Source organism: Carcharodon carcharias, chromosome X, assembly GCF_017639515.1.
Source record: "Carcharodon carcharias isolate sCarCar2 chromosome X, sCarCar2.pri, whole genome shotgun sequence".
Taxonomy (NCBI): domain Eukaryota; kingdom Metazoa; phylum Chordata; class Chondrichthyes; order Lamniformes; family Lamnidae; genus Carcharodon; species Carcharodon carcharias.
The window spans coordinates 22,001,344-22,028,583 of record NC_054507.1 but is presented as its reverse complement, the minus strand read 5'-3'; the positions used below and the strand labels follow the sequence as shown (position 1 = coordinate 22,028,583).

General features: G+C 39.6%; 2 protein-coding genes across 3 annotated transcripts in view; both read left to right on the top strand.

The window, feature by feature from the left end:
• The first annotated feature begins 1,903 nt into the window (after positions 1-1,903).
• LOC121273218 (ras-related protein Rab-5B) lies at positions 1,904-25,235 on the top strand. Of its 2 annotated transcripts, none has more exons than XM_041180232.1 (6): positions 1,904-2,008; positions 10,573-10,844; positions 12,616-12,767; positions 13,908-14,030; positions 14,553-14,646; positions 25,101-25,235. In XM_041180232.1, the coding sequence occupies exons 2-6, from the start codon at positions 10,682-10,684 to the stop codon at positions 25,103-25,105; spliced, it is 537 nt and encodes a 178-aa protein (XP_041036166.1). In that variant the 5' UTR covers positions 1,904-2,008; positions 10,573-10,681; the 3' UTR covers positions 25,106-25,235. The 2 variants fall into 2 exon arrangements, with proteins under 2 accessions (XP_041036166.1, XP_041036165.1); XM_041180231.1 differs by lacking the exon at positions 25,101-25,235 and adding an exon at positions 16,443-19,460.
• LOC121273217 (leucine-rich repeat flightless-interacting protein 1-like) overlaps positions 25,103-27,240 on the top strand; it is a 21,748-nt gene continuing 19,610 nt past the window's right edge. The window contains exon 1 of the mRNA XM_041180230.1: positions 25,103-25,383. Within this exon, the coding sequence (XP_041036164.1) occupies positions 25,300-25,383 (84 nt within the window). The 5' untranslated portion in view covers positions 25,103-25,299. The remainder of the gene's footprint in view (positions 25,384-27,240) is intronic.

Sequence of the window (27,240 nt, the reverse complement as noted above, 5' to 3'; positions counted from 1 at the left end):
GAGGAGCAGAGAAATTGAGACGACTAATGTCACACTGATAGTTCTCAATGAAAAGATCAAGAGAAGGTAAGAATCCAGAGGGAGGGGTCCAGGTGGAGGGAGAATATTGGAGGTGAGTAAAAGGATCTGTTGAACGGGGAGAGGACTCCTGCCCAAAGAAGTGAGCACGGAGACGAAGGCGGCAGAAGAAGACTTCAGCATTGTGCCGAGCCCGAAATTCATTGAGATGAGGGCGTAAGGGTATGAAACTAAGTCCTTTGCTGAGCACTGAACGTTCAGCGTCGGAGAGGGGAAGGTCAGGAGGTATAGTGAATACACGGCCGGGGCTGGGATTGGAAGATGGGATGGGGACAGAGGGACAGGCAGGGATGGAGGGTTCTGGATGGGTGTTGGTGTCGATGAGTTGTTGGAGCTTGCGTTCCTTTGTACCTGAAAGAAAGAGACAAAGTTTCTTGTTGAGGCGTCGGATGAGACAAAGAATAAAATGAAACTGGGGGCATGCACAGCTTAGAGAAAGGGTGCGGCGGTGCTGCTGGAGGGAGAGGTCGAGTGTGTTCATATGGCGGCACATGGCACTGAGTGTGGATCTCAGAATGCGACGAGAACAGCAGTCCAAGGAGCCCCTAATCATGTTGCTTCCTGTTCCTCAGATAAGGCCAAATGATTAATTTACTCTTGGTCTGTACAGCCTTGGATCTGATTGGATCTGACCTCTTTATTCAATTCTTGTTATGCTTCCACGTTTCCTGTTCTTCTCAGAGAACTCGTGCAGTTGAGTTCAGTTTTAATGACACCATGTATGCCCAAATAGATGGTGTTGCCATGGGATCCCCTCTAGGCCCAGCTCTCGCAAACATCTGTGTTGGGTTCCATGAGAAACGTGTCTTCAATGGAATGACACCTAACCTCCTGCCCCTTGCATATTTCCAATATGTGGATGATACATTTGCTATATTTAAATCCATAGCAGCATTCAATCATTTCATTGTGTGTCTTAATGGACTTCATCCTGTGCTCAAATTCACCTTTTGAAATGGAGCAGTCAAATAAACTCCCTTTCCTTGACATACTAGTTGAGAAATCTGTCAGGGGATTCTCTACCATGGTCTACCAGAAGCCAACCTTCACTGGTCAATATACACGTTGGGATTCTTACAGTTCCACACGCTATAAGATCTATCAGTCTGAAGAAGGATCACACGGACTCAAAACATGAACTCTGTTTCTGTCTCCAGAGATGTTGCCAGACCTGCTGAGTTTTTCAAGCATTTTCTGTTTTTGTTTCAGATCTCCAGCATCTGCAGTATTTCGCTTTTCTATAATTTCAAGTAATTTTTTATGTGTGTGTGGCTGGTGCCCGTGGAACTGTCCCCCAAAAGACGTGGGAGTTTATTTTCATAACCGTTGCAAGGTTAGTAGAATTAAATTTATTATGGGAAATGAAGCTGTTCTATCTTGCCTATCTAATAATACTAACTGCACATCAAAGTCATTCAGTCTATAGGAAGTGCTTTGGGCCTTCCTGACAAAGGTGATAAAATATCATATGAATTATTTTGATATATTAATTGCACCATATCAAAAATGCAATTCTTATATTTTCCAATTGTATAAATTAACTCTGCCTGAACTCATTGTTTTCTGTGCCACCTGATGTCAAGAAGAGAGAACCAGACTAACCTTACTACCGGAAGTCCCACCTTCACAGCCAAGCTCTTCTTGATTGGTTCACTTAGAACGTCAACCCGCCCTAGAAGCCTTTGGCCAGTGGTCTGCCTTGCTTGTCAATCACACGAACTTCCCACTTCTATTGACTATTAGCACAGCCGCGCCTGCCTTCTTCCACTGGCATTGGTGGACGCAGCTGTCAATAATAAACGTCAGCTTTTTATTGAGTCCCGGAGCTGTCCGTTAGCTCATACGGACGCTTGTGGTCCAGACTTGGCTGATTATCAGTTCTTGCGACACTATTAAAAAAAAACCCTGCGAAGTTGAAGACGTCGTGAAGGTAGAAAATTATCATCAATTTTTAGTCATAACTGTTTCCGAATGAGCCATTCCTATTCGAATGTTGGCTTAGATTCCCCAAATTTTCCCGAGTTAAAGGATCCGTTTTACAAAAAAAAATGTTCTGGTGGGTGTGGAGATTGGGCGGACAGAAGCAAAATGCGGTATTTTAAATGTTTCTTATTTCCGAAGAATGGATTAAAAAGCTCCCCCTTTTTTAAAAAAGTGCGAGGATTACATTGTCAGTCGGTGTCCGGTGGTTGGCCCGGGTTGGGTTGAAGTTATTTTGGAACCTAAGGTTGATCCTTGGGCCTTGACCGATTCCTTATGTTGGGGTTTAAACGAGTATTCTGGGCAATATGTGACATTGGTAGTTTATGCTGTTGAAGTTGAGGGTCAGAACATAAATTCCGCGAAATTATGATGTGCAATGAAACATTCATTGTTTTCTTTCGTGCCATTTTTGTGGGACAAAGCCTTGGGCGTGATGTTACTGAATTGCTCAGCCCAAGAATCTTTGCCTGTCTTACATAGAAATCAATCCGACTGCCCAAGAAAAATTAGTTCAATTTGTTTATTAAATTTGTGCGGACATCTGTGCCGTATGCGTTGTAGTAATTTAAAACAAGAATTAAGAAGTATAGGAGCAAACTCTCTGGATTTTATTATCTGCGAATTTCTATTATCCAGAGGTGGGGTGAGGGTAAAGTGAAACTGGATTTCTATTGAGTCTAGCAGCACCTGAGAGAAAAACAGATCTAACGTTCCGAATGGATTATGACTTCAGAAGATGTCGCTAGACTTGCTGCTGTAGAGCATTTGTAGCACTTTGCTTTTACAGATATTTCACAGCAGCATCAGTATTTCCACATTTTTCACTGTACAGCAACTGGTCTACACTTATTTTGTTTGGTAAAGGGGATGCATGCTGGTGCTTAGTTTCAAAGAAAAGCCAATTTTGCTGGGAAGGAAAGCAAGTAATTCATTAAGTGTTGTAGGGTTTTTTTTGCATAATTTTACTTTTGACTCTTGGATGTACTTGGGTTAAGTGCCCTCTTGCTCATAGTTTATCCCACAACCAACACCCCTAAAGCAGATCTGACCACTTATCTCATGTGCCTATTGCTGTTTCTTGCATTTCAAATGTAGTCATTGACTTCTGTCATGGGGAAGTTTAGAATTGATCATTCATTAAGGAGGTTATAGCTGGGCACTTGGAGCTCAAGGTAATCCAGGAAGAGTCAGCATGGCTTTGTGAAAGGGAAATCATGTTTAACCAATCTATAGGAGTTTTTTGAAGGAGTAACATGCACAGTGGATAACGGAGAGCCTGTAGATGTACTGTACTTTGATTTCCAGAAGGCATTTGATAAGGTGCCACATCAAAGATTCTTTACACCTTGTGCTTTTATTTTCTGTAGTGGGTAACATATATTAGCATGGATAGAAGATTGGCTGGCAGAGTGTGCATAAATGGGTCTTTTCCTGACTGGCAGGATGTGACGAGTGGCATCCCGCAGGGGTCTGTACTGGGGCCTCAACTTTTTACGATTTACATCAATGACTTAGACGAAGGGAGTGAAGACATGGTAACTAAATTTGCAGATGACAAAGGTTGGTAGGAAAGTATGTTGTGAAGAGAACATGAGATTGCAGATGGATATAGGTTGAGTGAGTGGGCAAAGATCTGGCAAATAGAGTTTAATGTGGGTAAATGTGAAGTTGTTCACTTTGGCAGGAAGAACAAAAAAGCATATTACTTAAATGGAGGATGACTGCTGAGGTGCACAGGGATCTAGCTGTTCTAGTATGAGTCACCCAAAATTTAGTATGCAGGTACAGCAAGTAACTGAAAAGGCTAATGGAATGGTATCCTTTAGGCGAGGGATTGAACAAACAAGTAAGGATGTTATGCTTCAGTTATACAGAGCATTGGTGAATCCTTATCTCAAATACTATATGTTGTTTTGGTCTCATTTAAGGAAGGATGTAAATGCATTGGAGGCAGTTCAAAGGAGGTTTACGAGATTGTTACCTGGAATGAGTGGGTTTTCTTATGAGGAAAGGTTGGACAGACTGGGCTTGTTTCCACTGGAGTTTAGAAGAGAGGGATGACTTTTGATTGAAGTATATAAGATCCTGAATGGCCTTGACAAGGTGGATGTGAAAAGATGTTTACTCTTGTGGGTGAATCCAGAACTAGGGGGCATTGTTTTAAAATTGGGGGTCGCCCTTTTAGGACAGTGAGGAGAATTTTTTTTCTCTCGGGGTTTTGTGACTTTGGAATTCTCCGCCTCAGAACGTGGTCGAGTTGGGGGTCATTGAATATTTTTAAGGCAGAAGTAGGTAGATTCCTTCCCCCTCGGAAATTGTGAAGCACTGCAGTTTCCTATAATGCTGTAGATATTCTACACCTAGCTTACTAGGGCATAAGTACCTGCTTTTTTTAATTGGGAATCCCTAGAGTGAGGAGGGACATAGTACTGTGAAGACATCCTGTTTTCTTGATAAAAGCAAAAAACTGAGGATGCTGGAAATCCAAAATAAAAATACCTGGAAAAACTCAGCAGGTCTGACAGCATCTGCGGAGAGGAATACAGTTAACATTTCAAGTGCGTATGACTTCAACTGAAGAGTTTTCTTGAGCCTGTAACATGGTTTAATAAAAGGATATTGGTTTGAACTATGGTATGGTGGATTCAGATGATGCAGCTGATTACACATTGGATTATATAGAATTTGTAGGTAGGCATTTGAAATTTTTAATGCAGACTGGTGTGCAGTGCTGCACTTCCATGAATAAGTGACTTGCTGGTCATGTGATCAACCATTGATCAGAACAATAGAATGTTCAGCTAGACAGGCAAGTCAGAAGTCCTGGTACTCTAATCAGATCACACTTGCTGTCCAGTTCTGGTTATGAGACACTGAAGCGCTGGAGACCATGGAGAGAAGAGCCAGAAGTCTGATTTATGACAAGAGGAAATTGGGCTTTATCAGCCTTGATGGATGTCTTAATGTATATAAGAGGTAAAATAGCATGGAAAAGTCAATCTGGAAAACTGATTCAAATGCCTGAAATAAATTGAGACTGGCCGAAGAACCTCCTGGTACCAGTAATCAGTGTGGAATGAATTTCTGTTGAAATTAATGGCTTGGAATAGTGAGCCAACTGTCGGAGGGGAATTTCAAGTTATTTGGATAAATTTGCTAAATGTTCATCCCTCCTGCAAATAGAATGGGTATATAACATTCTCAGCAGATTAAAAAAGGTATGTATGCTTAAAATGTTTGTCTGAAAGTTGTATTTGCTTAACCTGCAATTTTCTTAGATTCCCTTACTGGGGAATGGTTTCTTGTGCTAAACTGGGGGGTCCTCTGTCAGGTATAGCTTGGGGTCATCCATGATGTTCACAAACCTATGAATTCAGAGCAGGAGTAGGCTGCTTGGCCTTTTGAGCCTGCTCTTGCCATTCACTAAGGCCATGGCTGATCTGACTGTAAATCTACCCCCAATACTCTTTCACCCTTTGTTTATCAAACATCTACCTACCTCTGCCTTAAATATTCAAAGACTCTGCTTCCACTACCTTTTTTGAGGAAGAGAGTTCTAAAGACTCTCGACCCTCCTGAGAGCAAATGTTTACCCTCATCTCTGGCCGAAATGGGTGACTCATTTTTTTAAACTAGTGACCCTGAGTCCTAGATTCTTCCACAGGAGGAAACATCCTTCCAAATTCACACATTGCTCCAAACAGGGTGAATGTGGCCTATCGCTATAAAATTATTGTTGGATAATACTGTGCTTTTTGACTTGTACACTGGGAATTGGGATGAGACTGGGCAAACTTGCATGTTGCATGAGAAATTTGCAGCCAGCAGAACTGAATTGATGTATTTTTAATTCTGGCCCTACAGATAAAGTTAGAGGTTATGGACTCCTTGAGGAGCTGCCTCTTTTCTCTGCGCAACCCCCAAGATTTAGTTCATGACATTGTCCACTTTGAGCATTCCAGGTCATAATTTGAAGCTCCTGTTTTACCCCAATTTCAGGAGTGGATCCTTTAAACTTTGCAGGCCTACAGGTTTGGGCTGGGTGAGCTTGTAATCTTGTTTTTAAATTTATTAATATCAGACTTTTGAGATGCATGGAATGCAAACTTGAAATCTGATTACCTGGAGTCTCTACGGTACACCTCTAGCCCATGAAAAAGACTCCCATTCCATACTGCACCAGTTTAAAGCTCTTTGGCAATCTGGATGGCTGGTGTGGGAAACAATTACTGTTGAGTAGCTGTTTGTACAATGGGCTCTAGATTGGGACTGAGTTTATTTCTCATCCATCTAGCTGCAAGGGTTATTTCAGTCTTTGTAGACGCTTCCTTAGAAGGTAACTGCTGGCATCTAACCCAATGCCCTTCTCACAGCTAGGTGTTTACTTGGCTGTAACATCATCTTTCATCACTCTTGGTGTGTAAATAGCTGAAAGTCTGAACACTGTTGCAGACTAACACGAATTATGGTCCCTTGATGATCAATGTTTATTTAGTAATATAGGAAAGCTTATTGTCAATAGTGGCATAACTTAAATTATTGAACACTGATCACTAATTCATCTCTTGATGGACTACTTTCACTACTTTGAATTCCTAAGCCTCAGGGAATAGCAACTTTAAATGACCTAAAATATGAAATATTCTGCCATATGTATAATTCAAACTGTAGTCCAGTAAAGTACTTCCATCTACTAGTGGCTGAAAAGGTCTGAAACTTTGCTGTACTAATGTGATTCATGAGAATTTTTCAAGTTGAAGCAAGGAATGCAAGAAGCTTTATTCATGTACAAGTGATTTGTAGTTTTCTTTTCAATATTCTGTTTCATTACTATCTGAGCCCTAGTTGCTTTGTAGTGCTTAATCCAAGCCAGCTGGTCGTCATGTTTGTCAGTTGTCTAGGGGTTAGTGCTGATGTTCATATCCTGTAATGGAAATGCCTATTTACAAAAGTAAACTTGCCTTACTTAAATTAGCATGTGATAATTTGATAGTCTTGGTGCTCAAACCAGAATTGTAGCAGCAGTGAGTGGTAGCTATGAGGAACTGTTGGTCATCCAAAAAATGTGTGGCTCAGGCATATTGAGTAATGAGTTGAGTTCAGTAACATTATCCTTGTTTACTAGACTCCTGCATGTTCCAAATTGTGTAATTTTGAGCTTGCTGAATGAGAACTCAAGTCATGAGACATGGAATGATTTTATGTACAATGAGGAAGGTTCTGTTGCACCTTGTCCCAACCAGGGTAAGGGGGGGGAAGGAGGAGAGGAGTGTGAATTATCAAGCCCCACTATGCCACAGGCTATACCACTTCAATGGCAAATTGTGTACCTATACCTCTCTTACCCTGAAGAAAAACTGACAGGCTTTTTTTCCCCAAAAACTCAATCGTTAATTTATTTTAAAACAAAACTTTTTTTAACAAGTTGTTAGTACTAGTTAATGCTATTGTAATCAGGAAGTATCATAATCTCTTACTAAAGAATTTCCCCAGTGCGTGGGCGCACACTAACGTACAGTCTCTCTGCAGAGATGGGCTTTGGAGGGTGGGTGTTATAAAATAAAGTCCAGAGTTAATAGCATCAACCTGGAGTTTATCTGGATGCCTGGACGTTCTCTCCTCCAACTGGTCTTAGCTTTGCAGGTCCAAATGCAGACGAGAGTTACACTCAGATGAATGTTCTCTGGCTAAGATTGATTGCCACACAATTTTAGGCAAGGTAGTGAGGAAGCCAGTCAAGGTAGCTGCCTTTCCTCAGCTTGCTGTCCAACAAGCAGGTTCGTAACCTCCTCTCTCTCATGTGGCTACCTTTTTTTTGTCTCCCAGCTTTTCATTAAGTAAAGTTCTTTACATTGTTTCATAGTTTGCCATTGTGAGATTTGAACTCTTGATAATCTTTTAAATTCTGAAGTTGTTGAGCTCAACTCTTTTGAGTACAAACCCGTTTCCATCTGTTCCTATTCAGATGAAGTTCATTGTTTCATAGTTTGCAATTGTGAGATTTGAACTCTTGATACTCTTTCGAGTACAAACCTGTTTCCATCTGTTTCAGATGAAGTTACATGTTTCATAGTTTGCCATTGTGAGATTTGAACTCTTGATCTTGGGGTTACAAACCCAGTACCATAACCACTTGGCTATTTAGGCTTTACAGCTCAACACACACAACTCAAGTAGGTCAGGTGATTTCATGGAAGAGGCCTGCTTGTTTACAGTTCCAAGGTGAACTTATGAACTTTTTGGGGGTGGGTGGTGGGTGGGGGGGGAAGAAATCCCAGGTTAGCCAACCACATGTCCAGATCATGCCATGTCCCTCTATTTTGTAAGAGAACACTGCAATCTTGAGAGTGATGATTCTGTCTTTAGGTTATGGATTTGAGTTACTGTCCTGCAAATACAACATAGCAATGTTCTGTCTAGCTTATTCTGTACAAAATTGTGGCCACAATGTCCACCTGTAAGTATTTACACATTTGCCTAACTCTTTTATGTGGGTGTGAGCAAATTGCTATTTTTTAAATTTGAACTTTTTGTAGATTGAAGATAAGTATGTACTTAAGAGAATCTATCCTATTGGAATTGCCTGCAGAAGTATGTAGGCTTCCCCTTCAGTCTCCAGCCTGGGGCTTGACTTTAGAAATGTAATCTGGACCTTTAAACTTAGAAACCTATTTCATGTGATAACCAGGTAGGAAAAGTCCATAATTCATGCAGCATGGGACTTGTAGACTTCATTCTGTTGCTAAGGAGCTACAACTGTTTGGTAGTAAACCAGGTGAAGTTTACTCTCTTGCTCCTTCCTCTAACTGCCCCAATTGTAATCAGATTTAATTTTGCAACCTAATCATTTAAACTTATGGTGCTTGCATCAGAGACTGGGGATGACTGATGCAATCAGGCCCAGAACATGGGGATGATGCCTGATCAGGTGATAGGTCTAATATTCCACCACCAAGGTATGTAATGTTGGTACATAAACTTGCTGTAATGGGATCTCCTTTGCTCAGTCTGTTGGAGGATCATAATAAATTACATGTCCCAGATTAGCTGGAAACTGAATTTTTTTTTTGTATAGTGCACTTCACTACTTTGTCCTGAACCTTTTTCAGCCAATGAACAACTTTTGAATTGTCACTCTTCCAACTGTAGGACATCTGGTGCAGTTATTGCACTTCTCTCCATTGGGGCTCATCCCTAAACAACTATTTCACTTTGCAATAACTGGCAATTTCCATTGAACTAAAGCTTTTTCAATGAAATCTTGTAACTTTTCTTCTTCAGAGAAGCCAGGTGAATGAATATTTTTAATTTGCTAAACAGTTTTCCCCTCATTTGACCTCTTTTACCCAGCCTAAAGCCACAGTGCCAACACAACTCTGCATCACAGCAGTGCCCAGCTGTTTGTCTCATACTATCGATTTCTAAAGTTTTTTTTAGTTTAGTTATTTTCAACTATTAGTCCAGATTATTTGTATCTTCCTGCCATTCCATTGTTTATTTTGAATGTAATTTTTATTCAAATCAGTTGAAGCTCCATTAATGTCATTGCACTTTTGGTTAGTCATGTGGCTTTTGGGGGCCAAAAATTGCAGTGCTTGTACAATGAGTAGCCAGTGAAATGGCCATATACTGAAGTTATAAGATTGCTCACTACATCCTAGTAAGAAAGTGGCATAATTTAATACCAAAGGAGATTTACTGAATGACACTAAAGCATCTTAACTATAATAAAATTAAGAGTATTGTAGCTTTTTTCCCCCAGCAAAGATGGTTACATCAGTTTCCTTTACTATGTGGTGCACTTTCCATGTATGTTTTTCTGCCCCCGCCCCACTTAGTGGGTAGCTAGCTAATATTCTGGTTGGTGATTAGTGGGATCTTGGTTCACATCTAACACTGGAATACTTATCTAACATACAGTTTGCTCAAATGCATGCAGGTTTGCTCATTAAATTAAATCTTTCAGACTTGTGGGCTCTGTGGTGGGGGCCTTCACTTAACTGCTGTTCATTTTTCAGTAAACAAAATATCTTGACACAACTATTTGAGAAACTAATTGATAAGAAACTAGATCTTTCTTGTACTACTTTCTTGTTTGACTGTAGTTCACTTTTTTTTTGTTGTCCCTATTCATAGTGCCTCATCCTTATCCCTGGAACCTCTGCCCTAAAACTATCTCCTGTCCCATACTCCACTCCTGACATGGCCTCTGATCATGTCTCTAACCATCAAGAAATTCCCTTTTTTATTAAAGCCTGCCTTTTTAAAAGCCTCTGACTAGGCCTTAGTCATCCCTAATATCTTTTTCTTTATTTAAAAAAAAATTATGCCTCAAGGTGTTTCAGATATAAACAAGATGTGGCTGATTATCAGGGCATAAGTGTGTGATTATCATTTGGTTTGATAGGTGTTTGACTGAATTGCTTGATTAAAAACACATCACTGAAATAATGTGTGTGTATGTATGTATATATGCATTAAAACTTTAGTCTGTTTTTTTTCCCCTTACAGTTTGGATGGTTTCAAGGCAATCTTGGTTCCACAGCAGTGCCTAACCTCTGGAATTGGTAGGCTAACTTGTTTCTGCTAATAGGATCCTATTGCAATTACTGTGAAGGGCATGGCCAGCAGAGGAGCATCCAGGCCAAATGGTCAGTCCCAAGCCAGCAAAATCTGCCAGTTTAAACTCGTATTACTGGGGGAGTCGGCTGTGGGGAAATCCAGTCTTGTGCTACGCTTTGTTAAAGGACAATTCCATGAATACCAGGAAAGCACAATTGGTGGTAAGTCCTCTAAGATGTACCTAATGCATGATGACACTCAAGAATGGCATGCAGTAGCTAAGGACTGTCTGCCTGAGAGCTATTTGCACAACTTCCTCTTCTTCCCCCTGCCCTTATTCTTGGTATAGTGGTTGACTGGCTGCCCTGTGTGACACCTGTGACTTTGGCCTGCAAACCCCCCTCCCCACAGTCACTAAGCTACATGCTTAAAAACAGAAGTGAAATACTTTTTCTTATTTATGCTTTTAAGAACCAAACCTCTCCCTTAACCATTAGCTTGTTTTTTTTTTTGAAACTTAATGCTATGAAAATGAACTGCTGTGAAACTGGCAAGTTGGTTGGCAACTGTTGGGGCAGAATGCAGCAATGATAAGGGACTATTAACTGTTCCTCAACTTAAAATTGCTGCTGTTTTAACTGATCTGCTCAGCTGTGCTGCAGTACTTGGCAACCTTTTTGCGGAATGATGTTCATCCAAGTGGGTTGTTTGTCAAAGAACTTCTTCCTAATCTATTGGCTTTTAACATGCTAATATATTGTAGCTTCTGATGCCCATTATTAGGATTTCCTGCCATTCTTTTGGGGCATTGAGTTTTTGAATACTTAAGCCTTGCCTACCTGTTAGCAATATGTCCATTTGTCATTACTTTTGGATAGCTTTTCTGCAAATCAATCACTTAATGTTGCAAAATATTGAGGCAAATAAGAATTCTGGGCAACATGTTAAAACTTGCAACTAATGTCACCTAGGGTTCTACAAAGCTTGTGACCAAATATGTCATTTTTGTCTGACTGGAGCAAACACTTGCTGCTGTGTAGAATCTCTACAGACCAAGTTGACTAGATAAGGTTATGACCAACTCTACCAAACCTTGGCATGATCATCAATCATTGGCAATTTAAATCTGGATTTGGTACTTTTATGTTTTCTCTTGGCATTCCCCTTAACCAATATCATAAAAACAAATTAACTAGTCCATATCTTTGCTGTTCAGGGGCTCTTCATATGGTAGTTAATTATTACTGATTGATCACTGATTGTGTGAAGTTCTTTAGGATGTCATGATGGATATATCAAAAGCACCAATTAACACCTAGTGCATTTGGTGTTTATTTCTGTTTTAACCTAACTGATCAAAGGAATGGGCAGTTTCTCCTTTCTAACCTTCCAATGGGGTTGCTAACTCTTGCTGATGCTTTGTAATGTAAGCATCAGCAATATTCTGAGGCAGTGGAAGGTCATGGGTAAGATGGGGTTGAGGCAAGGCCATTGTGAATATAAACTTGATCTACTGAGGGTGAAGGGTCATGGATGAGATTCCTGAAGGATACAGCCAGATATTGTGATTTTTTTTTAAGGGTGGAAATTGAGATTCAAGTCTTTTTATTTTGGGTCCCCAGCTATTTATATGGAAAGTGAACATCTCTTGCAGGTGTTAAAGCTGCAATACTGTTTTAATGAATGAGTTTTATTCTATTTTAAATGGCAAGCAGTTTTACAATTTTGTCCAAAGATCAATACTGTAGAATCCTGATACTAAATCCTAAAAGTGTAATTTTTTTTTTGCACAGTCATGGCCAGAGAGGAATAAGTGCTCAAGTTGTCTCTTGTAGCTCCATGACTAGTTCTGTTTCAGTTGCCTGCTTAACTTCCAAGTAGTCTAAGCTTTGCTTTGATTCCCTGTAATTTGCTGAAAGCCTTTAATGTAAAACACTGACTAGCAAGTTGTTCTCAAAGCAAAAAATCCTGACGTTGTGGTTTTTTAAACAGCTGCATTTCTCACACAATCAGTCTGCTTGGATGACACAACAGTAAAGTTTGAGATCTGGGACACTGCTGGACAGGAGCGATATCACAGTCTAGCTCCCATGTACTACAGAGGTGCTCAAGCTGCCATTGTGGTTTATGACATCACCAATCAGGTTAGAATTACAGATCAATCATTGGGATTGGGCATTGTCCTTGCTATAATGGAACAACAAAAGATGTTTGTTTCAATGCTGCTTTTTCTAGCTGGTGCTATCTTGTTTATTTTTCAGGCTAAAGTTGAAATGACAAAGGGGGTAAAAAAAATTAGAAATACTTAGATTAAAGTAACTTGCTGCTAAGCATTCTTAGAGTATTCACCATTTATGCACCAATAATGGGAATGCCTTTGTAAGGGAATGTACATTTCTATTTGGGCCAGTGAAATCCTTTCTGGATAAGCTTTCTCCCAGCATTAACAATTAATTGCATTTTTCTTTGAGTATGCACTTGGATAATCTTGAGGTATCCACTGCTTTCTGAGGGTGGCAAATACCATAAGCCTGTGTCTTGGCTAAAACTTGCATATTTACAACTAGAATGTATGCATAGAAGCAGTAAAACAGTTCATTGTTGAAAGCTAGTAAGTTTGCCCATGGGGTGAAAATAATTCAAACATATTGAATAGTTTAGTGAATGGACAGGGGCGGGGGGAGGCCTTTTTCAGATCTCCAGCTAGAGTTAAAGTTAACTGCAGCCTTTTTTTAAAAAAAAAGTGGTGGGGTGAAGGCCTTATATCCAAGAACTTTTAAGGAGTTTTTGAACAAATGCTTGTGCTAGCCTTTCAGTGTACACTGGCCTTCAATTTGGAATGCCTTATAGATGAACTAATAATTCTTTATTAAATACAATCTCTAGACTCCTGATTTACCTATATTCTGTAAATGTTTAAGACTAATTTTCGGTTTCAGATGAGACCGACATGGGCAGTAAGCTTCTCAATTGGGAATGGAAGGGAACTAGCCAAGAGGAAATTTACTTCTGGCTTGTGGATATTCCTATTGTGCCTCTGATGACAAATGGCAGTGGAGGTACTCTTTTGCCATAAAATACAGACTTGCATTGTGTGTCAAGTAGTTTTCCACAAAACAGTCCTATTTTAAGTATTGGTGAAGCTCTTGTGCTATTGCAGGAGTGGCCTAGTGAATTATTCCTTGCTTCCCTCTCACTAGAAATATTCCTATAGTGATGCAGCTGGAATTCAGGAATGAGAACCTCCTATAAATTTAAATCAAATGCTATGCTGTTGTTTTCAGGAGACATTTGCAAGAGCAAAGACATGGGTGAAAGAGTTGCAGCGACAAGCAAGTCCCAATATAGTTATAGCACTGTCGGGAAATAAAGCTGATCTGGCTAATAAAAGGATGGTGGAATATGAGGTAGGTTCTTTTTTTTGTTGGGTGGTTGAGGAGAAATATGCTTGGAATATAGGCACTTGAAGCTGTTTGTAGGTGCTTGTATGGCTTTTTAGACTAAACATGGAATAGCCAAATCAGTACTGCAGCAATTGACTTTTAAGTGCACAGCAATTGAATTAAACACTGATCTTTCTGTTCAACTCCATCTGGATTTATTGGATGAAAAGTCTGGCAAACTTGGACTTTTGGCCAGCTCCTAGTAAATATGAATCCGTTTACTTGCCCCATCCTGAATGCTGTAGGGAAGATACAAAAATAACTTTTTTAAACTGCACTTGTTTTTTTAGACCAGATTAAAAACCTGTGTGTGAATAATTCCGTATGTTTAAGAGCTCTCTTCTGACCCCAAAGCTGCTGAATGTAATGGAATTGTGATTTTAGTAACTTCACAATTTTGTCTGTAATGTTGTGAAATTACAATTTGTCAACTCCTCTTGATTCACCTTAACCTTAATTGCCACTTTTTTTTTTAAAAAAAAACAGGAAGCACAAGCATATGCAGATGATAACAGTTTGTTGTTCATGGAGACATCAGCAAAGACAGCAATGAATGTTAATGACCTATTTTTGGCAATAGGTAAGATTAGCAATTTTGAATTGAGAACTGAATGAATTTGCCTTGAGTCAAAAAAGCAAACCTTCTATCCATGTACCAGATCAATGTGTTAAGCCATTGTGAAATGTAGTCTAGGAATAATTAATTTTGTCTCTGAATCTCTAACTTGGTTAAAAGTTTGAAATTGAGAATAGTTAAGAGGAGAGCCAAACAGATCGTAGGTGGGTTTTGGGGTTTTAAAATGACAAGGAAATCCCATTTTGTTAATGGCATAACTAAATATCTGTCTCTTAAAAATGGATATGCTCCCAGGAAACTAAATTTTTTTATGCTTGCAATGGGAGCCTGAAATAACTTGTTTGAAGGTATGTTGAGATTAATTAGTGTACATAGTTATTGTCTCTTCCCATGCCCCACCTTTAGATACTGCTGGTCTAGATTTTAAACTGACGTAGCTATGCCACCTTTAATATTTGCATTACTGGTGACCTCAAACTAATCAAAGCCAACTAAACAAGGTTAACTTGGATATATCCAAGGCTGTAATACAAAACCCTTAGCAAATAATGGAAAGGAACTTTGTATTCAACCATTTTCAACCCTGCCTTCTATATGAAGAGCTATGAAATGAGTCACATTACTGGTTTAAATCATGTAGTCCTTCAAGCTTTTTGCAGTAAGTTGGTAGCATTCTATCACCTGAGTCAGTTGTGGCTTCTTGTACCAATTTGGGATCTCCTGCACATAATCTGTGCTAATAATTGTCTGGTAGTACAGAACGTGAGTATTGCTGAAAAAGACACATTGTTGAAGCAAAAAAATGCTTTGGCAACATGCCTTGCTCAATCTATGCTGATGCTCCAAAGCAGTACTCTGGGACTGCTGCATTGTTGGTTCTGCCTTTTCAAATGGGGACATGAGCAGGGGGGGGCCCCATCTACATGTCAAAAATAGACATGATCCTGTGGCATCATTCAAGAATGGCGTTGTGTGCAATCAACATTCAACCAGTGCTAGCAAAAATATTAACTGGTCAGTCTTCTCACTTGCTGTTTGTGGTATCTTGAGCGCAAATTAGCGGCTGCATTTGGCTATATGACTGCACTACAAAATTATTTGGTTGCAAAGTGCTTTGCAATGCCCTAAGGATGTGATGAGGCGCTATGTAAACAAAGCTCTTGAAATTTAGTTGTTTTTAAACCCCTTGTGGCTGCTAGCAGCTCAAGCTGCAGGTTTCTTGGGTAGGACTAGAAGCTTTTTTAATATTTCTAAATATATCCTACTTCTACACTTGGCTTGATTTAAATCTGCTTCTAGAGGTGAAAACCGCATTGCGCAAATCAAGCCTCTGGCTTCAAAGGTGGTTTTCGCAGCTCAATTGATCTTCAGGACTTTGAAGATTTGACTGACTGGGGTTTAGTATGACACTTGTTACACACCTGACAAAACAACTATGGCAGCCTGGAGAAGGGAATGCTGTCAAAAGGAATTCACATCTTTTGAGGTTTAGGACTGTGGTTTTGTAGTTAACTTCTCGTGAGTTAACTCGACTGCTAATGTCCAGGATAGTCCTGTGGGAATGTGATAATTAGTCACTTAGTACCCAAGTGATTGAGATAATTGAAGTTCTTAACTAACATTAGTTTGAACATCTCCAGTTCCAACCAGAATCTTCCACATTCTTACTATTATACATTCTACCACTTTTTTTTAATGCATCTTGAAAGTGGTTCCCAAATGATTTTTAAGCTGCTTTCAAAGGCTGATAAACCTCCTGTATCACTTGGGGCACCATTACACGTATCTTTATCTTCCAGCCAAGAAGTTGCCAAAGACTGAACTTCAGAATGCCAGTGGAACAACAGGGCGCAACAGAGGTGTGGATCTTCATGAACCATCTCAGCAGAACAAGAGCCAGTGTTGTAGCAACTAAGCAAACAATGAAGGAGCTTGCTCCAAGTTGACAACTGCACATTCAATAACGAGTTGAAATGGAATCTCTACATCCATGCCTTTTGCAATGCCTCCTTTAAAGTACCTGCAGAATGGATGTGGGACTTGACTTACACCCATCTTTATTTTGTACTAGAGATGCAAATATCAACCTAATCACTCTTATTTTCCTCCCCTTTTTTAATGTTCTTGCTATGTGAATGCACGTCTGTCTCCTAAAACACCAGTTATTCAAAAGCTTTTTTTAAATGAAACACTTGTAGATAATTTGGAATTCAAATTTAGATTATTCTTTAAACTGTAACTTTGCAGCTTGTGCTGAATGTAGACTGTATCCCCAATTTGTCAATGTTTGGCCTATATTTTGAAACTGCACAGAAGTATCAGTATTTGCATTGTTTAACCTTGGCAGTCAATTCTTTGCAGTTTGGGAACTTGTGGGAATTGGCCCTTTCTAGGATGGAAATTGCAGAGGAGAGAAGGACTCCACTAAACAGTGGCATGGCTATCCTAGAGTAATCAATTTGGCTGCTAAAATTTATAATGAAAATTAAACTACCTTTTATGACAACTAGTTATTTTAACTGAAGGTAGATTTTAATAGGAGCCTGATAACTGTTTAAATCACATTGTTAAAGTTTGTGCAACAACTATAGGCTCAACTTCGGATCTCGTTACAATGCTTGCCTTTTTGGAGATTAAGAGACAAATGCAGGCTTGCAAAAGTTGTGGGGGTGGACGGGAAGGTACACCTGAAGCTAAATAATGCACAGGTGAGGAATTCTGGCTTAATGGTGTGAATGCAGTTTCAAAATAGTGACATGGGCTACAGTAGTATGCTTTTGCTCTTTCTGGGTGTATCCCAAAGTTGAGTGCAGTAAATAAGCTAGCTGTGAACCTTTTTATGGGGGCTGGGGAGGGAAGATTGAACAAGCTTCATACTGTAATGACTAACCACTACATGTCCTGAACAATTCAACCCGCTTGCACTCAACAATTTGCTCAGCCTCTTGCAATGAGGCTGTGTACATACATGACTGAACTGACATCTACAGAGCACTTGCCTCCTCTTAACACCCTTTTCTGACAGTATTCCCATTTTGAATGCAGTGCCAGTTGAACAGAATCAGATGAGTTAGATGCATGCTACAATCTCTCCGCCTTCATTTGGAAGGAGGATGTTAGTTTTCTGTTAAAACTGACATGGCAGTGAAGTCAAATTTAGCTTTATTACTTGATTGTCAGTAGTAATAGGACCCTACAGCATAAACCTTTTTTTGTTTTACTTTCTGGAAAAATACTTTGAAGCTTTTGCCCTTTGCAAGAACAATCCACTCCAAATTTCAAAGCTATTTTTGCTTCTCCCCCTCCCCAGTTGCTTTCTGAAAATGTTGACTTTTAGACACAATGATGATGATTTTCACTCATTTGCAAAAGAACCCATTTTCCTCTCCACCCCCACTTGGAATGCATTTGTAGGTTCAGCAATAGTTACAATCAGTTCCTGAATCTGGATTACTTTGTAGAAAGGTTCTCCTTGCAGGTGACTGACTCCAGAATGCCAATTATGAGTTAATGCAGTGTTTTGGGGAGGAGGATACTTCTAAATGGCATGGTCTGAAAGCCAGATGGTTCCCTTGAAGATTAATTAATGGTCAAATTCACTGAACTTGAAAGACTGAGCACTTGATTTAAAAACTGAACGTTTTAATAATTTGAGTTCCTGATTTTCTTTTTCTTCTCTAGCAGAAGGATTGAAAGCAGATTAATGTAGTTCATAGCAACAGTACCACAAGTCTGCAGTATAGAAGTTGGGCCATAGCACAGTACTTCAATTTTCAGATACTTTTAAATGTCCAGAGAACTCCTGAGATTGGGTGTTTTTCCTAACAGTCCAAGGTCTTGGAGTTGTCAAAGTAGAATGTGTTTTAAATTTTAGCACCTTTAAATCAGCCACTGTTGGGAGCATGTGATGAATGGTTAGGCCTTGCATAGGAATTATTTAACCTTTTTCTGATGCACTTTACTAGTTCTTGTAATTTCTTTGCATTTCATCTAGTCTGGTGCCTAGTTATATGTCTGTATATGTATGAATCGTGCACTGAGAATATTTAAAAATCTGGCCTTTCTGTAATATTGAAGAATTAGGTTTTCCTTTGGCAGTTGACTCCATCTAGGTGCCTATGACTTTCAGATGTTTTATTGAATCTTCAAATGTAAAAACTCCTTTCAAAACTTGTAGCTTGGTTCACAATCCCTATTTGCCAAATTTTTCTTTCAGCACATTCCAGTTCCTATGATTTTTGAGTAGCTTGTCTTGAATTAAAGTGGGGGAAGCCATGTCTGGATCTCATTCCTTGAGATACATTTAAGTGATTAGTACAAGTCAGTATCAAGTCATGTACAAGATGGTAGTCTGATATTTTAATGAATTGCATGGCACAAATGCACAAGTTAACAAATGATGCTAATCGTCATCAAATGGAAGCAAACCGAACACAATTGTGGATGCGTTAGATTTTTAAAATCATTCTCTGTGCAGGATCTGTAAAAGGTTGAATTTCAGTGCCAAAAAACTGGTCAAGTGACTCGTGAATAGATGCAGCAGCAATTCCTTCTAAAATTCATTTGTATTTTGTACTTAAATTAGGCTTTATTAAAGATTATGTTGCAACTAAATAATGGAATTCTGATTCATGTATTTAATGTAACTGTCAATGTATTAAACAGATGGCCTTTCTTATGCTATGGATTATTACTGTGCACTTGAATGGTAATTTTGGCGATAATGTTTCATTTGAGCAAATGTGAGGGGATACTCTGCCACTGAGTGTTCAGAACAACCTGGATTATGCATTAAACTTGAGGCTTTCACTTTTGTACATCCTTTTTTTGTGTGTTTCTTTTGTAATATCTAGGTGCTTATAAAATGGAGAATATATATATATATATATTCTCCAAGCGGCTATCTTTCATTTATATGAACACCAATTTGTTTGCCTTGAGCCGAACTTGAAGTTTAGCTGCTGATCTGAAGGACCAACAGGTTAGCACAATTTTGACTTCTAAGCCTCCAGACTTCTGAATAACAACACCATAGGTAATCAGCTATCTGCCTCAATTTACCAACAGATTGAACTTTCTTTTTCCTGATGTGGTAAGGTTTGTGGGGAGGGGATGAAATCCAGGACAAGGTTTTGTTCAGCTAGTGCATTCATCCATTAATTACAAACAATCTTTAACATCACCCCCTTGTCTACATTTTGGCTTTAAGTGAAATTTCAGTATACTAATATTCCTATGGCACCAGTACAAGAGAAGTGAGCAAGTAGTCTGAACCTCTAGCCTATACAGTTTTTAGTAAAATTTTACAATCCATTTACACATCTCCCTCAATCCAGCTGAAACTGCCCCTCCCTACTGTGATTTCTCTGGCTCAAATTCTGCATTTTCTGGTCCTGAGTCATGGACTCTATTACACAACTGTTTAATAGCATCACAAAATGCATACTGGGCTACAATTCAGGTTCACTTTGGTATTTTAGCTGTCGAATCACCTGTGCATATTTCTGTGTATCTTTTTTGCTTTTAGTTGCTGACTTTTCAACCTGCATTTTTTTTCTGGTCACCCAGATCTCAACCACTTGGTAAGTGCAGCAATATCTTTGCAGACAAATGCAGTGGCCAAAATGTTCACAGCAAGGCTTGAAACGGCAAACAATGGATGACTGACCTTTAGTGATATTATTTGGCAGGGCAGTGGTGAGCGATGAAGAATGTTGAGCAAGACACAGGTTCACGATGGCATCACTGACTATACATATTTCTTTAATTCGTTACAGCAGTATAATGATGACCTTTGAAATGTTGAGGTTTTTATCCTGAATCTCTTCCTTGATAACTTGTTTACTCCCCACCCCTAAGACAATGATCTTTGGGTGGGGTGTAGTTCCACCTGCATTGGTTGCTGTGATAACCTTGTCCTACATCATTCGTGTGCATTAGTGGTAATGTTTTTTTTGTTCCAAGTAATTGTAGCCAGATACTACCATATTACCAAAAGTCATTACCTGACCTGTGCCTCAGCAACTCACTTCCTTTCTGTGGAGCCAGCTATATTTAACTTGCATAGCCAAATATCTTCTGACTTCTGCAGTGAATGATCCTTTCTAGGGAAGATCCCATGTCTCAGTTAATGCAGTAGCCATAATGATTGGTTTGCATGTTGCAACCTGCTGCCTTCAAGTATAAGACATTTCCTCTTGCTGAACATTTTCTCCCCTGCAGTGCAACCTCTTGCTGCTTTTGTCTACAGGTTCTGTTCTAGCTGGTGTTACTCGTGTTATTTCAATCTTTTTGCATTGTTATGAGACACAGCATTTGTCTAGAGTGAATGTAAATGCTGGAATAATGGACAGCTCTGAAAGCAAAAACATGAAAATGGCATCTGTCAAAAAGGGGTCGGGGTGTAGATTTAGTTCATGCTCTGACGTTCTTAACTCCAAGTTAAGTTCAGAAGGCTGTAAAGTGTCTAACCAGAAGATGAGGTGCTGTTCCTTGAGCTTGTGGTTGAGCTTCACTAGAACACTGCAGCAGGCCATGCATGGAAATGAGCATGAGAGCAGTGTTGTGAATTAAAATGGCAAGCAACCATAAGCTTGGTCATGCTTGTGGCCTGACCAGAGGTGTTCCATAAATCAGTCACCTAATATATGCATTGTTGTGGAAGGTTACATCATCAGAACACATGTGACAGAGACTGAGGAAACAATAGAATGGAGTCCTTACAGGGAGGTGGGGTTTGAGGAAGTGTAGTCAAGGTAGGTCAGAGTCAGGTTTATGATGAATATTAATCGACAGCCTATCCTCAGTCGTGAAAGGGAAGTGTTTGAGATGAACCATGTGAAGGTGAGAAGGGCGGAAATTGGAAGCAAAGTTGAAGTTTTCCAGTTCCCAGCAAGAGCAGGAAAAGGCACTGATACAGTCATCAATGAGAGAACAGGTTCAGCCAGATGTGGAGGGTGGGGACTAGTTGGGCTTCTGGTTTCCTTCCTTTGCAATGGCAACATCATCTAAAAGTGTAAGGTCTGCTTGGTGTAGCAAGCATCTCAAATTATGACCTGGATGAGCAGGACCTTCCTCCAACTTAAACTCCATAAAATCATTTTCTTCAACTTCTACAAATCTACTGTGAACTCCGCCCCTTAATGGTTCTACAAGGGATATGAAGTTATTTTGATCAATCCTAGAGTTCAGCTTCCCCAACCCCCACCACCCCAAACAATCACAAATGCCCCACTTTGTGGTTCCCCAGACACTTTATACATCCTTCTACGACTGAACTAAGTGGATTGGATAGTGTAAACTGGCAGCTACCTAATGTATGGCAGTATCCCAGAATCTAACTTGAGCAAATGCCAATATGAAAGTGCTATTTTGAGTTCTGATACATATCCTGCACACCAGCCTGCTCATGTCTTCACCTGCCTACATGTGCACTTACCAGCAAGAATCCTAATGCATGCTGACACAAATTGGGTTGTTCCTGCAGGAACCTACCCAGTTTTTGCTTGTTTTTTGTGGTTAGCATCAGTGACTGAAGTCATTGTTCTGCCCTTTGGTTGGTTTGTGAGCAGAGAATTGAAAGATGTTGAAGGAATTGTTTTCCAGCAAGGAGCTTGAGAAAGTTACCATGGAAAAAAATGGTCAATTTCTGATGAATTCTCCGTCTGAATTTGCTTCTGGGATTCAGCCAATATTGTCTTAGTGTTTTAGTAAATCAATATTTATGACAACTAGAATGGTGAAGCTATTGGAATCATTAAAACCACCCCTCCCCCTCCCCAAATGGTGTCATCAGGTAATTGCAATGATGTGCAGCACAGAGATAAATTATTATTGCACAGGATCACAAAATATACAGCACAGAGGCAGAGCATTTGTCCAAACTAGTCAGTGCTGGTGTTTATACTCCATAGGAGTCTCCTCCCATTCCAGCTTTTTCATCTCAGTTTCTCAGCATATCTTTCCATTCCTTTTTTTCTCATGTACTCATCTAGTTTCCTTTCAAAAGCATCAGGTTAAGAATGGGATTGGAGGCATAAATATAGAGATTCATGATAAAGTGCTGTGGTTTCATATAGCACCATGGGAATCTAATTTGGGAACTGCAGCCAGTCAAGGTTGCATATTGAAGCTGCCTTGGCATAGTTGATTAATGTTCTTGCTTCTGGATCAGAAGTTGTGGAGGATTTGGGCTCCTAATCAACTTCCAATGAAGGGCTGAGGGAGAGAACGGAAGTGTCGCAAACAACTTAAAAGCTTAGGGTTCATCTTGGTGGCTCTGCTTCCCTTGGATTCAATTGCAGATACCAATCTTGTGGGAATTGTAACACAGGTCACTTCCTAAACTTGTAACAGCATTCCAGATCCTTCCTTGTATTGCTGATATATATCCAAATTGCTTTCAGTGAGTGTATGTGTGATTTCCTATATCTCTGGGTGGATTCTTAATGCATCACTTCATTACTTGTTAGATATACAGGAAACTCGAGTACCTTGTTTTCAGGCTTTATTGTGCAAAAATAAAATTTGCAAGTCATAAGGGTGTGTTCCTGGATCTCTGGGGAAGATGGGATTGGACTTGGTTTTGAGTCTTACTTTTCTTCCTTCTTTCCCATTACTTGTAGAACCATTGTCCATTACAAAATACTGCTTTTGAAAAGGAAAGAGAACTCTTTTTCTCCACTCTTTATTGCTTATAGACACAGATCCTGCTTACTTTCCTTTTGCTTAAAAACATTGCTGTTTTAAATATTATGGACACAACAGTTACGTACAACCATTAGTGTCTTGCCTATCTTTTTAGGCCCACAGCCATTACTGTCCTGTTTAAATAAACAAACACAACTTTAGAACTGCGAGTTTGGAAGTGAGTGAGTGGAAAATTCAATGATGTTATTGGAGGTTGTTCTTGTGCGCTTTTAATTATTAACAATAACCAGCTAGAATGGGTTGTCTGAGGTTTGGGGGTAGATTACCGGCCTGCAACTTAGCCAGAAAACAGTACATGGTGCAGATGACCCAAGAAGAGAAAAATTTACTTTTTAAGTGTTAGTGAACTTGTATTACACTTTCAACTCATCAGACAGAGAAAAAGCTGGAAGTGCAAAGCAGGTTTGTAAGTATCCATAAAAGTTAACAGTTTGGATGCAGGCTCTCTATTTCTCTTTTGACTCCCTAACAACTGAAATATATTGAAGAAGTGTGGAGGCATTTCAAAACTGGAGTTTGATATTGGCAAATGTGAGGTAATGCACTTTGGACCCATAAAAGATAAATTGGAGTATTTTCAAAATGATGAGAAACTAGTGCCTGTGGAAAAGCAAAGCGATTTGGGGGAATGGGGTAGGTACACATTATTTAAAACTACAGGACAGGTACAAAAAGTAATCAAAAAGACTAGTGGAATGTTGGCCATTGTCTCAAGGCGTCTGAAAAAGGGGGGAAGTTATGCTTCAGTTGTATGAAGCTCTGATTAGACCCCATCTGGTGTCTTGCATTCAGATTTGAGGCACCGAACCTCGAGAACAAAATATTGTATAAACTTGGCTTGTATTCACTTGAGTATAGAATATCAAGACGTGATCTGATCGTGGTGTTTAAAATGATGAAAGGATTCAATAGGTTAAATACAGAAACTATTTCCACTGGTGAAGGAACTCAAAAATGAGGGGAAATAATCCTAATTAAATCTAGTCCGTTCAGGAAATCAGGAAGCGTGTTCTCATACAAAAGGTTGTAGAAATCTGGAATTCTCTTCCTGTGAAATGCTGGGAGTCAGTTGGAGCTTTCAAGTTTGAGAGTCTTTTTTAGGTCAGGAAAGCAAGGGATGTGGAGCTAAGATTGGTAAATGGAGTTGAGGTGCAGATTATTCAGGATCTATAGAAATTGAATCATGGCTTGAGGGGATAAATGGCCTTTCTCCTGTTAAGTTAATTACATCTTGTTTTTGACACCTACATATTCTCAGGCATGCAAATTTATGTTTAAAATGTTTAATCTTAATGTTTGTTATTTCACCTTTAATTACAATATATCTATTGAACTGCCTTTAGTCAAACTGACTAGGCCAGTCAAGACTCGCATGTTTTTTTTTAAAACTCGCATTTTTTTTTGGAGGAGGAGAAACTCTATAACCTGTTCTGCTTGTCTAATTTGGGGGGGGGGGGGGGGGAAATGGGGGAAAACTGCGGATTTGCAATCAGCTTTGCAAGCCACTCCTGCCTTCGCCATTCAAAATTCTACACAAATCTGATCTGAATATTTTTGTTATTTAAAACAAATAATAACACAATGCTGACTCTCCCATCGGTGGTTTGGAGCTTCTGGCGCTAGGACCCAAAAGCCTCCCAAGTTTCAGGCGGGACTGGTGGTACCGCCACAATCCAGAAATACCTTGAGCAGTGCAAGTGGCTGTGTGGAGGAGCCTTTTAAAGTCAATGTTTTTGTTTTTCAAACAGGCTGATGGGTCCGGAGATGGCGATACTGTACTTTGGAAAGAATGAAACAACAAATCTGGCAGTACTCTGCGCCAAATAAATCTACTCGCTGAAGGGTCGGTAGAAAGTTTGTCCAGAAGTTCTGGCGTTCTGAGCAACTTTTTCTTTGGTTAACTTTATCTCCGAAAGGCAACAAGAGGCTTGATTCAAAGGCGGGGTGATGGGGACCCCGGCCAATTCCCGGAGAAGGTTCCTGTCGAGAGAAATGTCCGAGGATGAAAACATGATGATGATAATTCAAGAGGTAAGAGACGCAGTTTGTTTGTTTTTAAGTATTGTGTTTAAATAGTTACAATTAATGACGCATTTTATTTTCAAAACAAAAATGGGTTCTAATAATGAATCCCTCAATTATCACCCCCAAGCCAGTCAATAAAAGGGAAACAGGTTCTGTGTCTCCTCTGTTACATGTCACAAGTGGCGATCAGGCCCCTGGATATATAGGTAGATACGATTTCATAAGCATGATGCTGAAACCGGTCTCTTGGTCTGAAATGACTTCCTTACTAGTTTCCTTCAGCCATTGCCACACCTAAAGGCCTTTATTCAAATTCCTGTGTTGAACTCTATCCAATTCACTTAATTTCCTGTACAAATGCAAAGGGAAAAATTGTTACATATTATTGATCTTTATCTTAGTGTTGACTTTTAAAAGAAAATCATGCCTCCTGAAGATGTTGACTTCCACTGTGTGTAGTTTACCTTTCCAGGAGTCTGTTTATCCACTTCTATACATACAAACATACGAATTAGGAGCAGGAGTAGGCCATTCAGTCCCTTGAGCCTGCTGTGCCATTCAATATGATCATGGCTGATCTGATTGTGGTCTCGATTCCACATTCTGCCTATCCCTGATAACCTTTGACTCCCTTGTTAGTCAAGAATCTATCTACCTCTGCCTTAAAAATATTCATTGACCCTATTTCCACTGCTCTCTGGAGAAGAGAATTTCAAAGATTCATGACCCTCTGATCCCCCCCCCTTTTCCAATAATTTATGTATATTTTTCTTTTCCCACCTATTTCCATTATTTTTAAATGTATTTCCATCCATTGTTTTATCTCTACATTTTAGCCTATTTCGATCCCTTCCCCCCACCCCACCCCCACTAGGGCTATCTGTACCTTGCTCGTCCTGCTTTCTACCCTAAATGTCACCTATTAGCATATTCCTTATATAATATCACCACCGTCAACACCTCTTTGTCCTTTTGTCTATGACCTCTTTTGGCTATCTCCACCTATCACTGGCCCTCTATCCAGTTCTACTTGTTCCCCCCCCCGCCAAACCAGTTTATATTTCATCTATTTTCTACTTTTCCTTAGTTCTGTTGAAGAGTCATACAGACTCGAAACGTTAACTGTGTTTCTCTCCGCAGATGCTGTCAGACCTGCTGAGTTTTTCCAGGTATTTTTGTTATTGTTCTAGATTTCCAGTATCCGTAGTATTTTATTCTACCTTGATTTATCCCTCCTCCCTAACCTAGAGGTGTGTAGGCCAATTGTAACATCCTGACCAATGTCCTGGCTGAAATCACTAAATTAAATACAGAGCTGGGGCATGTTATTTTATGGTTCCATTAACTCAGGATCCATGCAGGTTTACAGCACAGGGTGAATATTTCGCCTATTGTGTCTGTGCTGGCTCTTTCCTAGAGCAATTCCAAACTAATCTCACTGCACTGCTTTGTCTCTGTTATTTTGCTTCAAATATTTATTCAATTTTCTATTAAAAGATACAATGATCTCTGTCTGAGCCATTTCCTCTGGCAAAATTCCATGTTCTAATAATTCTTTGAGTTAAGACATTTTTCCAAATCTCTCTGCTCCCTTACCTCAGTGGCAAATTTAAATTGAAGATCCCTGTCACTGACTCCACAATCGGGAGGAAATAATCTTTTCTTATTCAACATATCATAAATTCAAAAACTTCTAATTAATCTGTTGGTCTTTTCTGCTTCATTGAAAATAGAATATTGAGCTATAAAGCCAAAATTGTAAAACACAAGTCAGAGGAAGTCATAACCAAATTGTATGGAGCTCTGGTCAGACCTCACCTTGAATTATGCGTTCAGAGCTGGTCACCGAGAAGCAAGGGAGTC

Excerpts from the sequence above, each read along its gene's own strand:
- LOC121273218 (XM_041180231.1), top strand. The coding sequence starts at position 10,682 with ATGGCCAGCAGAGGAGCATCCAGGCCAAATGGTCAGTCCCAAGCCAGC. Across the intron at positions 12,768-13,907 it reads TTTATGACATCACCAATCAG|GAGACATTTGCAAGAGCAAA; the intron begins GTTAGAATTACA and ends TGTTGTTTTCAG. Across the intron at positions 14,647-16,442 it reads TGACCTATTTTTGGCAATAG|CCAAGAAGTTGCCAAAGACT; the intron begins GTAAGATTAGCA and ends TTTATCTTCCAG.